Raw genomic sequence first — 13498 nt, forward strand, 5'->3', positions numbered from 1 at the left:
GCGGGGGGCTGTGCTGACAGCGAGGCACGTTTATGCGTGGGCGTCCATGTCGCCAGCTGCGCGCGTGTGTTCGCGCACTGCCATCATTCGGTTTAAGTAAATGCAGTGGCGATGTCGTCGTTAAGCAATAAATGTCACTAGCGCGGCTTACCCGCTCGATATCTTTCAACCTAGCGTTTAAATATTCTCTGAAATGATTGCTTCGAAAGTGAACCGGAAGAAGATGGCCATTACGTATACCCACGACTCGGTGTGACTAATCGAAGATCTCAAGGCCAGTTTTCTGCGGGGCGCATAGTGAAATTATTTTAGCACTGACAGACACTGACACAAGAATGGGTACATGACAAACCAAGCGCTACTTTCAACAAATTTGTTTTGAGAGAAACGAATGCTTGTATACAGTACATGGTATGCGCTGTTGCGTACTCCAGGGTAATGTATCGTACTGCTGCCGAGAAGTAGCGGCGCCTGCCTATAGAAGCTCGACCGACGTTAGTGTTGGGTAGCGTGGCGTTGTCGACAGGCTGCAGGCATCCGGTAGACCATGGCGACCAAGCAAGGGCGAGATGGTTTCTAGTGCGAAACTTGCACGGTTTATTCAAAGGTAGATGAAAGAAAATGAGAAGAGCTTGAAGTGATTCAAAGTACATTTCGAAGCCCCTTAAATAGGCTCTCTATAATCGTGGGCGGGATCTTGCTTCCGTCGATGTCACGTGACCGGCAGAGAAAGAGGGCCCCTCCTCCTCTGGTTATACCGAGCCTGCTGAAAGGAAGAAGTCGTCCCACCTCCTGGAATTGTAGACGCCTGTCCGCCTCTTATGCACGTTGCGGGTTCGTGGAAGTTCTCTTCTAGGTCCAATTCGAGGAAAGGGCCTCTTTACACTCGCACACACACAAACACAAAAGAGGCCTTTACACTGCGGGGCTTCCTTGATCCCTCAGGACCTAAATAAAGTTCTTCATACCATACCATACTGCGGGGCTTCCGGCAGACAGGCAGACACTCGAAATGGTCATGGCGAATTACCAAGTCGCGCTTCATTTCGACGAGCCCTGGTGGAAAAAGGTCGGGTGAGAGAAAGTTCTTTGTGCACGAGGTGCGGGACGCCAACCATCGCAGGAGAAGTCACGCCTCATTTCGACGAAGATGGTCAGATAAAATTCCTTTCCCCACGTGGTGTCAGACGCCAACCCTAGCAGCGCACTTCCTGTGCGCAAATTTTCCAGGATATCAATTTCCTTGTTTGATAAAGAGAAGGAAAGCACACCCACAGAATCACTACTTAACTGTCTGATCGCTATGGGTTCTATAATTTCTCTGGTGCATTTGTCCTTGCCATGGCATACGATAGAACACGCGTTTGAATTTCGCTTGCAAAGACAGTCTATTGCAAACCAAACAACCCACTCGGATGAGGCATCACCCTTACTATGCGCACGAGGTGAACGCATGGTGAGGCCGGGGCTCGTGTTCACAAAACCTCTTACTTAAATAACGTACGTCATGAGATTTCGCCGTGATCACAAGATCACTATCACCCGATCGCTATAACGAGTGATGGACGACTTAACGGCGGTTAACGAGAAAGCGTTGTTGCGTAATAAAGCTTTGAGAAGGCAAGGTACAAAACTTGATGTTCATAAACACTATGCCATTGGCCACTTCGCCTTTGCCACTGGACACCCAAGCCGCATGGAAATCTAAATGCTAATATCCCTTTACCGCATCCTTCAAAATCTAGGTGAGGGAGCGCGGGGGAGAAGGCAAGTGGATTCTCAGTTTTGACAACTTCCGTAAATAGCTGCAGACGCCGGTGCTATGTACCGCAATGGCTGCACGTGCCGTGCTGCTACGAAGTCTCCAGGCAGCGCACATTTTAATATTACGGAACCTGTATGCACAACAAAGCAGATGAGTAAAAAATAAGAGCTACCGTGTATTCATGTATATCTGAGTGCGGTGAGGGCTAGGATGGTCCAAGTGAATGCGGAACTCTATTCCCCAGCTGAATCATGCGTTACAGCACCGTCACCTAGCTCGCAAACCGCACTGCACAGCCCTCGTCGATCAAAAAAGCAGTGGCAGTACCGAGGCGCTGGCTCGGCGATTTGCGCCCGTGCGCATTCTCGTGCGATGACGAGCACGCTGGGCGGCTCCACGCGAAGGAAGCGGACGCCCATGCAGCGCCACAATAGCTGTATGCTTTCTCTCAGTCGACCCAGAGCAGCAGGCCCAGAGGATACAGCACGCGATGTGCGCGAGAACGCGTAAACAAACACAAGTTTCACAGCGGCGCCACATGACACGCGTCGATATGGCGTGTACGCAGCTCGCTCGCTGGCTTGCTCGTTCACTCGGGTCCCTATACGCCGCCTGCCGGAGAAAGAATCACTGTAGTGACAGGGCAGGGGAGGAGGTACAAATGAGGGTCGGGTGAGAGTGAGTGAGTAAGCGACTTGCTACGGAAGGCACAGGCCGAACAAAAAGGGACCACACCTGTCCGTTACCGTCGATGCTTTGCTGATTTCCTATATTCCCGACAAGCGCCCTGCCTTTACCTCGTTTTCGTTCTTCTGTTCCCACACGCCTTCTGAGCAGAAGCTTCGGTGCCGCATTGTCAGTTCCAATTCAGTGCGCGACGCTGCCTTCATTTCTGAGAGCACACACAAAAAGAAGCAGTTCTTCGCTTTTCTTGTTCTGTTCCCAGTCTCTTTTTTTTCTTTATTATCTCTTTTTGTTTTCCTTCGGATATTGTAGAAGCTATTGCACACCGATGAATCCTTCGAAAGTACTTTTCATTCTTATCGTCGCCCTTCGTCTTTCGTCTGCTATTTCTACGCCGGATAAATTTGCAGCTATATGAAAGAGGTGAAACTTGATTTGAGAAACACGAAATGGCGCCGGTGTCACGTGATATTACGGCGAGAATATGCAGATCTGTCGAGCGAAATGGTGTAAACAATCCGGGGGGCGGCCTTCCAACGGTCGCCGGGAACAGAAGGTGACGTCCAATCTCGCAGTTTCTGTAAGAGGGCCGGCGAGGTAATGCGTTCATCTCTTAGACCGCCAGTTCTGGCGTGGTTTCAGCAACAAAGACGGAATCATCAAATAATAACCGCGATAATAATAACAATAAGAATAAGAGAGAGACGTGAGTCAACTATAAGAACGGCGAGAAGCATGGCAGTTAATCAAGTTCGACGTCTCGAAATTGCGCCGAGTCGAGAACATCTGCGCGCGCTTCGGCGACAGGCACGGACACTCGGGCTTTTGCGTTGTCGCCGCTTTTCTTATAACTAACAAAGCTGCCCCCGTGCAGGATTTCGGTTTCTCAATTAATTTTTCAGTGTATGCCGGAGTTCTTTATTTTCTTGTCGGATTTCATTTCTGACAGCTTATTGCAAGCCTTTGGGACAGGCATAGAAACACCTTTTCCAACATGTTTTTTTTTCTTTCTTTTTTTTTTAGCAGCGGCCACGAATTGTTAGGTGCTAGGTTCTGAAGATAGATCTAAAAGTAAACATTCAATGTATGGACAATATAAATTGTGCCGCTGTAGTAAAATATAGATTAACAGATATACGTGGGTACGCATCGCCATTCATAATTTCATTACTGGAATTCCCACAGTGCTCGGCAAGCTTTTCGTGTTACTTCCGTATATGCACAGCTCTATAGAAGGATCGAATTATTATGTTAAGCTGCCTTAGTGGAGCGTTGTAGTCAACAGGTTAGAAGTATGGTTTCTTTACTTAGCGCTCGGATTCACGAAATCACGGGCACACAAAAGAGGGAATTGGCAACGAAAAACGAGCATCATTGCTAGAACAAAATGCGCCCTTACGGACCATTCTGCTCACCACTAGCAACTTTAGGTAGCGTTAGGTAATTGAATTACAGTGTGCCTCATGCTCTCGCTCTTTCCTGCAACTCTGTTACATTTTAACGCCATGGACAGAGTCACGTCATTCGCCAACACTTCGGGTTATGCTGCGTCATTTGTTTGCTTCCGCACAGCGCGTTACTCCTTTGTGCTGCGTTGTGAGGCCGCCGGAAAAATTGTGTACTGTATGCCGCCATGTTGCCGACAACAATAAATAAATAAAATAATCCTGTATTGAACAATGCCAAAAAAAGAAGGGAAGCACAGAAAAATATTTGGGCCTATAGACTTTACGTCTAGCATTGGACATAATACGAGAAGTCACTGTAAGTCAGCCACAACTCTGGCGGCACACACACACACACACACACACACACACATATATATATATATATATATATATATATATATATATATATCGGCATTCATAACAACAGATCAATCAATAAAAAAAGAAAAACGTCCTTGAAATGAAGGACTCCGTTTTGTATTGTGCGTGAGCAGCTTTAAGCGTACTTGTGCCTAATATTTACGCATGAAGTCAAAAAGAAAAAAAAAGCGGACAATAGAAATTTCATTATGCCGCAAAAACGTCGTCGCGTCCAGACGTCATTACATGCGCGCCCCGACGTCGTTAACGAGAAACTCAGTTGCACTGGTTCGTGACAGTCGCATCTTTGCCATTTCGTTTATCAGTTCTCTGCTGGAAGCATTCTTGCTTTCGAACGCGTAAACGCACGGACGGCTCGGTAAGAACGCGGCCTGCGGAAAATTGCAAGAAGAAAAAAAGAAAAACGTAAAAGCGAAAGAAATACGGTAGCGGAAGATTTCGACGGGCTCAAGGACGCTTCCTGCCATTTTCAGGCGCGGAACGACCACTTCCGTTGGCGGCAGAGCTGACGATGCAGCGCGGACATTCCGCTCGTTCTAGAAAGGTTGGGAAGGGAGCTTCCTTCTTCCCCCCCCCCCCCTTTTTTTTTGCTTCCCGAAAGTCGAGAAATGGCGTTGACGAAATAACAAATAAACGTGCGTGAAAAGAGAGGGGATGAAGGCAGAAATCATCAATGTCGTTGTTCGCAAGCATTGGGTGTTCCTTTTTCGTTAGGTTTTCGGCACCCTGTTGTCAGAAGTGAAGCGGAAGAAACTCGTCCCGAGTAACGGTCAGCTATAGGCCGCTGGGTTTTCTTTTCAAAGCAGTAAAGGGCGCGAGGCGCAGCCGAGTCGACGGGAGAAGCCGTTCTGGCAGGGCGCAAATAATAATCTGGGCCAACAAATCTTTATCTCACGATACTTTTCCTCGTGGCTTTGCTTGTCCTTTGCGCGAATTTATTTTTGTTGCTTCGAAATGTCGAAGCAAAAGAAGGCATCGAGCCGCGGAAAGGAGAGTGACGCGTTCTATTTTCGCCCTTCGCACGTTGGCCATAGTTTCGTTCAGTTTGTTCGTCGCTTCTTATTGCGAAAACAAAGCAAAACACTATAACAACAAAATAAAGAAAAAGCATGGAAAAGATACAGTGTTAGCGTTTCGGGGATTTCTGTGAGAGGCATTGTATGGGCCTCTTTTTGTTGCAATGGATGGAGGTCTGAGTTGATACATCACACGTCGCTTTGTCCGAGTTCGTCGCGCTTCCGCGGGGAACTGAATGAAATGACACGCGAAGTGAAAATGCTGTGTCAGAAAAAGTGATGGGGCTTATGCGCTATCGCAGTTACGTAAGCGCGTTTTCCCACTTATCTACCTCGAGAGTTGACACCCGCGCTGTATATTTGCTGTTCTTACTGCGCGTATTACGTGTATGTGTGTAGTGACTTTTGAAGGAGAGGAAGAGAGAAGTGCAGTGCCGTAACTGTCTCTCAGAGGAGGACACCTCAACAGCACTGCACAGGGAAAAGGGAGTGGGGAGAAAAAGATCAGGGAGAGAAGGAAAAGAAGGCGGGAAAAAAAATAACAAGAAGGGTGAAGAAGCAATGCGGGGCTTACAGCCGCGCTCTCCGCTGCGTGTCACAGCAAAAGTCAAGTAGGGCAGGAAGCACTTTCTTGTCAATGGAAAGGTGGGCTGCCGGAAAGAGAAGTGCTCCCTCCGAGTCACAGGGCAGTTCCACACGACGGTATAATGCAAATAGCGCAGTGCGCTCAACATCGAAGGCCGGACAGCGGAGCAGAAGGTGCTCAAGCGTCTCCTCCTCGCCGCAATCCAAGCACGCGGGGCTGCCTCTTCCGTGCAGTCTGTGCATTCTGGCGGCCGTGTTGTAGCAGCCGACGCGCAGGCCTAATGCGCAGTGTTATGAGCAAGAGGACGTGCTTAATAGCTGTAGGGCATGTGGGCGGAAAGCGCATTCTTAATAAAGACAGAAATAATAGAATATGATACAAAATAATCATAATAAAAAAGACAGTTTCGCTGGTGCTCACATTGACCATGCATCAAATAAACAAACACGTGTGAATAAAGGATTATGCTAGACGCCAACGAAAATAGATGAGTACATCAGTAATTCTGACAGCGCAATACTGCGTCGAATGTGGGGTGACAATAGTAAACGTTGAACCTTTACTTCAGTTACACGCGTTGTACTCTCTACCAGCCTAATTAATATGTAGCAAGATAGGCACTTATCTTGCTTTCCTTGTCACTGTTCTCTAGGTACTATTGAGAAAAAATGCTTGCTATCCATCCGACAAGCTTGTTTGCAGCAACTTTTTCCCCATTTTGTCTTCGTTGCATTATTCTGCTATAGGCCACGATCGGATAAAATCGCCGCATCATCATTTCTTTTGATCATGCTTTATAAATAGGGCAACCGCACTTGGCCACCTCATTATTCAGTGAGATACTTGGAATCACCGGCGCCAACTGCACACAAGCACAGGACCAGGGGCGCTATAACGTAAAGCTATTCCAAACTTTTCTATTCCAATTCTGCAATCAGCCCTCCGCGATTGGTCAAAAACTTTTTTGGATGACCCCCACTTCACCTGTCTGTCACGCGACGTCACGACAACCGCGATAGCTCCCCATATGATATGACGTGGACACACTAATTATGCATCATTTGCCGAAGAAAAGAAAAATTGTTATTTCTGAGTCGACCCTTCTCGCCATTAGCCCTCGGCTATTGGTCACAAGTTTTGGGGCTGCACCCACTTCACCTGCCTGTTACGCGACGTCATAAAACCGCAAAGACTGACCACGTCGAATCGGCGTGTACGCTTTAATGATGCATTAATATGCCGAACAAAACTGCATTTTCTTCTGAATAGTCGCAGGCTGCCCTGTTCCGAAAAAAATAAAAAATGGCTGCCGCCTATCGCTGCGGCACTGGCTACTCGCACCTGCCGGAGAGCATTGGTTTATTTGCGTATAATAAAGCATTTTGCGGGGCCCTGTAACGTTTTCGAGCACTTTCGGCACGGTTACGACCTCGCTATGCCAACTCTTCTCTGATGAGGACCCGTTTCAGCGTCATTCATAAGCTTCCGTTGCATACCGCTGGGATGTTCAACTAGCCACCGCAAGCTAAGTAACGGAAAGCGGACCAATCGTAGACGCCGGTACCACCCTCTTCCCTCGGTTATCGATTTTCAGTACAGTAGCTCGGCCCCGTCGAACCCCTCTCCACTTGAACATGCTCCTTGCCTCTTGTCAGCCATTTAGATAAGACAAGCCGCTCAGTGTAGGCAATTATTCGTTTTTAAGCAAACAAAAGTGACCTCCTATGAACGAGGAGAGCGTTTGATTGGTTTGTCTAGACAACCCTGCAGGTCACCGCCCGACGCTTGCGTCGGCGGGTACGCAAATTTGACGTCAGGAGATTGGAATAAAAACATATTGGAATAGTTTTACGTTATAGGGCCCCAGGGTAATATAAATGGCATACGTTTTTGCAGACGCTCTGGTAGCCTAATCATTCACTTCACTGCTACAATAGCACAGACATCGACCAGACCGAATGCAGGACACATATATTTCCAATGCTCAGCTTGTCTTATTAAGAGGAGTTACGACTGCAAGGAAATTGGCTGGCGCCAATTTCTACGCCGTCTGGGACAGAAACCCTGCGCACCACAGAAATCTCTCGCCTTATTCTAACCGAATACTCGGGCAGTTCTTTGCGAGCAACGCAATTAAAGTGCGGCTGGCTCAGCTCATCGCCACCGTCAGAACGGCGAGGGGAGAAGAAGGCCCGGACGGAATGATTGCCGCCGCAGGCCCTGGAAAAGAATCGATCAAGGTTCGTGCACCGGTACCCTGCGGCATTTCCTAGCGCGCCGTTCCTGTTCGGTGCCTTCTCGACCGCCCATACACACGTGTCGAAGCTGACCTCGCGAGTGTTTGTTCTGCAGTTCGTCTCCGCACGAATACAATAGATAACGACGAATGCCTGCGCGCGGACTAGGTGTAGTGGTTGTATAGAGGTTGTTTGCAACCTGAATCGTCTTAATGACATATTCAGGATCGAGGCACGCGCTAGCTCTTTCTAGGACGGTATTCAGAATTTTCGGACGTTGGGACAGCTGATTGCCATCGGTGCAGCGAACCAAGCTGATCAAAACAGTGTCCTGAACGCCACTCAGGGATGAAACAGTCGATTTACGGTAGTTCGCTACAGTGCTATGAAAGCTACGGTGTCGCACTGAGACCGCATTGCTTTCGTGATTCCGCAGCGAAACGTAGCACTTGTACCAAAGCATTCATGTATAAACTGGACGGTCATAAAACACACGTCGATGTTGTGGCTTTGATTTGCAATTGCATATTACGTAATGCATGCATACTTGTCACATAGTGGCGCACATTTGATTCCGGTTTCGTTGCTGCTCAAGTGTAATCGAATGCACAATATATCGCGTACAATTCAAAATATATATTAACAAAGCATAACTAGAAGCAGAAGCTCTTTCAAATATGGTGACGTTAATGGAGTCCATGAACTAATTACCGTCGGCAATGGGCGCAGGTTCAGCCCATACTATAGGTCTGCCTGGAACGTGGCTTTCGATTGACGTTCATGACTCTGAAATTTTTTAGGATAATGGATTTGTCGTATAAGCTGTCACTAGGGAATCACAGTTTATGTTCTCTGTGCGTTCCTTTTCCCACGCCAACTTTGCGAAAGGGTCTGTTTTATTTGGCGGAAGATTGCGTGAACTTTGAGATCGAAATGATATTTCTTTGGGCAATAAACTAGGGGCGGTTTTTAATGGTTCTCTTTCAACAGAAAAAGAAAAAAATTGCTGAGCCCGAGCAATGACAGTCAGTATCAATTAATCGCTATATGGTAGAGCTTTGTTGTTGCGCTTTAGCCAACATAGACGGTTTACTTATTGTAAACAGTACAAATAGAATGTGCTGGGGTATCTCGTGTTTTCTGGACATTGCTATTTTCTTTTCTGCCCTATCTTATTTCTTTCGTGACATGTAGTCACGCTGCTCTGGAGATTTAATGGTTCTGGAGTATATGGTTTCGGCTGGTGGAACCAATATCTACGCTATTAAAGTAATACCTCTTCTTTCTCCTTAGTTGTTTTTGTATTTTCAGATGAAAAAGATAACTTCGACATCGGAAAGAAAGAAGGAACGATCAGTAGCTAAATCATGCACGTCAGAAAAATTAACGGCTGACTCTGGTATCTCGAAGCAATCGTAGCACCATCCTATAGGCTGCAGCCTTCAAACGCAGGGCACCGTTTCTTTCAAATCAGCAGCCTCTACGGCTTCCCTTTAAAGGGCGCGATCAGCTATAAAATGGCATGCCCGTTTTGTCATTGCCGTCTGCATACTATGCACGTCATTTCATAACAGTCGGTCAGCTATAAAGAACGGCACCACTGCGGGTCAGCGCGGATAAAGGGGCGCACCCGAAACTGTCCCGCTCTTGAAGGGATGTCGGCTCGGTCTTGACGAAAGCCGTTCGTGGCAATGAGACCGTACACCCGAGACACTGACCACGCGCGCGTGAGCTCAACGACGGCGATGGGGAAAAAGAGGTTGCTAAAGTCACTCGGCCTCCCACGCTACGGTGAGGCTGCGCAGGATATCGCCAGACTTGCAGGCCTAGTTAGAGCCGCAGAGGAACACAAACACTTTGGAACGAGCGCTGCTGCTTTTCCATTTGGTGGACTGAGCGCCGCTCGTTTACTCTTGAGAGAGGAGTTTCCCCAGAATTCCGCGCAATCACGTTGGTGACGCAAGCCGCTCCTTCGATCGTCGCCGCGCGTGGGTCGGCAAGAACGCCCGCTTGGGAGGAGAAAAAGGGGAGCCGTAGCACAAATGGCGAGGTTTTTCGCTTCATGCGTCGAGCAAAACGCGATTATGAAATGAATTCAGCCACACTGATGTGCAGCACAGGGTCTGACATTATCTAGTTTCTTCCTTGCATGTATTATATTATAGCGGTTCGCGCAGTGAATGGCAATTGAAATTAACTCTAGAGGTATTTCAGGAAGTCAGTTTTCCTTGAACTAGGGAGAGATAGAAGTAGAAAACCGGTTGTCCGTGTACGTTCCAGTGTGTCTAGGGATATATGTGGACTTCACTTACTCTCCTAACTCCCGCTTTAGATTTTCCGAACCTGGGACGTTACTTCTTATTTTACGATATTTCTTTACTGTTATTACTATTGCGTGAAAAGAAGTAGCCACCATCATTATAAGTGATTTTTGTTTCCATAAAAAAAGAGAGAGAATGAGAGAAATGTAAAAACAGAAATAGCTTGACTTGATTTTCCAACCTTGCTTTGTTTCATGTCTTCATTGCATGGCTTTGTGTTATGCGGCGAAGACAAAGTACACGGCAATGCTGTAGATTCAGAGATCTCCCTGCTTCGAAATTGTGTCCCCTGAAAGATAGAAATAAAAAAATGATAATAAATAAACAAGAAATATAGATATAAACAATCATCGCGAGGAAGCGTTCTGGTGTTATTGTAACTTAGCATAAATTATATTCTGTCTTTCATTCTACTAGAAACCACGCCGGAATCAACTTTGAAATAGCACAAATTTTATTTTCACAATTCTTTTTAAATCGACCTTCTTTTGCACGCTTTAAACGAAACTCACTTTAACTGAACGTTCAGAAAAACTTCCACTCTGTCAATCTGTTCTGTTATCAAATGCGCCATATGTTGTACCTCTGCACGAAGTAACTGGGTATGCAACTCGCCGACTGAGTAAATGCCAAAGATTAATCTCTCGACATCAGGTGGCCGCATTCGCACACACACGCACACACAAAAAAGAAAACGTTTGAGCTAAAGTCGTTCACAAGAGCAACTAGCAGCCAGTGCTTATGCTGAACATATTATTAGCGCTGCGAGCCATCCAAGGGCAAAAAGTACTCACGACGAAGAAGAAAATAAATTGTAATAAAAAGAATAGTCCGGCAGTTTTGGGGCATTCTAACCTAACACTATTCAAAATTTTCTGTTCCAATTCCGCAATCAACCCTCCGCGATTGGTCAAAAACGTTTTTGATACACCCCCACCTCGCCTGCCTGTCACGCGACGTCACAAAAGCTGCGATGGTTCCCCATCTGATATGACGCGTACACACTGATTATGCATCATTGGAGCAAACAAAAGAAAAATAGTTGTTTCTGATTCAACGTCTTTTCGCCATTAGTCAAAAGGTTGTCATTGGTCAAAAGTTATTGTGCTGCACCCACTTCACCTGCCTGTCACGCGACGTCACAAAACCGCGAAAACTCACGCGTCAAAGTGACGTGTACGCATTAAAGATGCATTAATATGCCGAGCAAAACCGATTTTTTTTTTCTGAATAGCCGCAGGCTGCCCCGTTCCCAAAGGAATAAAAGATGGCTGCCGCCGATCGCGCAGCCACTGGCTACTCGCACGAGCATGGGTTTATTTGCGTACAATAAATCTTTTTGCGTGGTCGTGTAAGGTTTTCGAGCGATTTCGGCACGTTTACGACCTCGTTCTGCCAACTCTTCCTTGCTTTAGCGGCATTCTTAACCCTCTGATGCAAGCCGCCGCGATTTTCGACCAGTCACCTCAAGCAACGTAAGGGGAAGCGGACCAATTGCAGACGCTGGCATCTCCCTCTTCATACGGTTATCGATTTTCAGTCCACTGGCTCGACACCATCGAATCCCTCTCCACTTGAGCGTGCTCCTCGCCTCTTCTCAGCTAAGTAGATAAGACAAGCCGCTCACTGTAGGCAATGTGATTTGTTTTTAAAACAAACAAAAGTGACCGCCTATAAACGAGGAGCGCGTTTGATTGGTCTGTTCAGACAATCCTGCGGGTCACCGCCCGATGCTTGCGTCGGCGGTTACACAAATTTGACGTCAGGAGATTGGAATAAAACCATATTGGAATTGTTTTACGTTTTAGGCCCCTTGGCTCACAAAAAGTTTTGAATTCCCCCAAAAATATTTATGAATTCAGCCCCAGTATTATTTTTCTCGTGTATGTCATACTTCGTTCAGCATCCAAACTTTTTGCGCCGAGCATTTGCATTAAACACGGCCTGGAAAACGTCTTTAAACAACTGGGAGGACAGCAAATAACTCCATAAACAATCTCGAATCCTTTTTGCGCTGTTCATTCTTTGACGATGAAAGACTTGCCATTAGCACCACGTTGAGGCATTCAAAGGGCAGAGCAGTAACGGACGCCACAATAGAGCACTCATATAAAGGTTGTTCTTCTGACTACAGCAGAAAAAATGTTTGGGAAAAATAATAAATGTACTGTGTGGAAGTATGAAAGAAAACATAGGAAAACTAATTACTACAAGATTGCCTGTAGCATTTCACTTGGTCCTTCGGCGTGCTATAAGCCAGGACCAACTCAGTACAAAAACAGCCTTTTATTTCGAGGGTACTATGTTATCAAAATTATTTTGAGCTACGATACCTTCAATATAAACTTTGGAGGCGGAAGAGTTAATCTCCTGCTGCGGTTGGTGTGGAATTGCCCAATATGGCTGGAGATGATTTGCCTATCGCCGCACGTAAAACTCTCACGTTACTACGTCCACGGAACTTTTACTTTCTTACTCTTATTTTGTTCGGTGCAATTGTAATTATGAGCTGGTAGCGTGTGCGCATAGCTAGGGTGGGAATAGGGGGAGGGGGGGGGGGGGCAGAGATGAGATGAGATTCAAAACAGCTGTGAATGTAGCAAGCCCGCGCGCGATTGCACTCACGCTACGCCGCAGTACCCTACGCTTTATTCCCGTATAACTGTTGCCGAGACTTATTCAAAAGATGAGAGCTTCCATTTACTCAGTAATCCTCCGCGCGGTTGAAACGAAGACCGGCGTTTCTGCAGAATAATCAACCGCACTCTCGACCTCGAATGCAAAGCTCGTCGGCGCTGCGGCAGGAGGAGACGACAGGCTTTGCCCTCCATATATCCAGTCTCATTTTGGGTGTGTGCGGAGAACGGCAGCGTGACGTGAGAGAGAACGGAGGGCGGGTGGGCTAACGATCCGCGCTCTAAACCTCCAAGGCCTACTAACTAGTCTGCGGGTCCGCATGGGAGCGTTATTAGGTCTCCCGGCATCACTTGCGTGGCTCGTTCCAGAGCGATGAGACGAAACGGATGCCTGGATCGAAGGAAAAGAAATATTTCGGGAAAG

At 47.0% G+C, this 13498-nt stretch overlaps 1 protein-coding gene across 1 annotated transcript in view; it reads left to right on the forward strand.

Annotated features, from left to right (window-relative positions):
• Positions 1 to 2137: 2137 nt before the first annotated feature.
• LOC126532177 (uncharacterized) overlaps positions 2138 to 13498 on the forward strand; it is a 53441-nt gene continuing 42080 nt past the window's right edge. The window contains exons 1-2 of the mRNA XM_072288386.1: positions 2138 to 2201; positions 7156 to 7235. Of these exons, the coding sequence (XP_072144487.1) occupies positions 2138 to 2201; positions 7156 to 7235 (144 nt within the window). The remainder of the gene's footprint in view (positions 2202 to 7155; positions 7236 to 13498) is intronic.

The sequence above is a fragment of the Dermacentor andersoni genome, chromosome 5 (assembly GCF_023375885.2).
Source record: "Dermacentor andersoni chromosome 5, qqDerAnde1_hic_scaffold, whole genome shotgun sequence".
In the NCBI taxonomy this organism is placed as follows: domain Eukaryota; kingdom Metazoa; phylum Arthropoda; class Arachnida; order Ixodida; family Ixodidae; genus Dermacentor; species Dermacentor andersoni.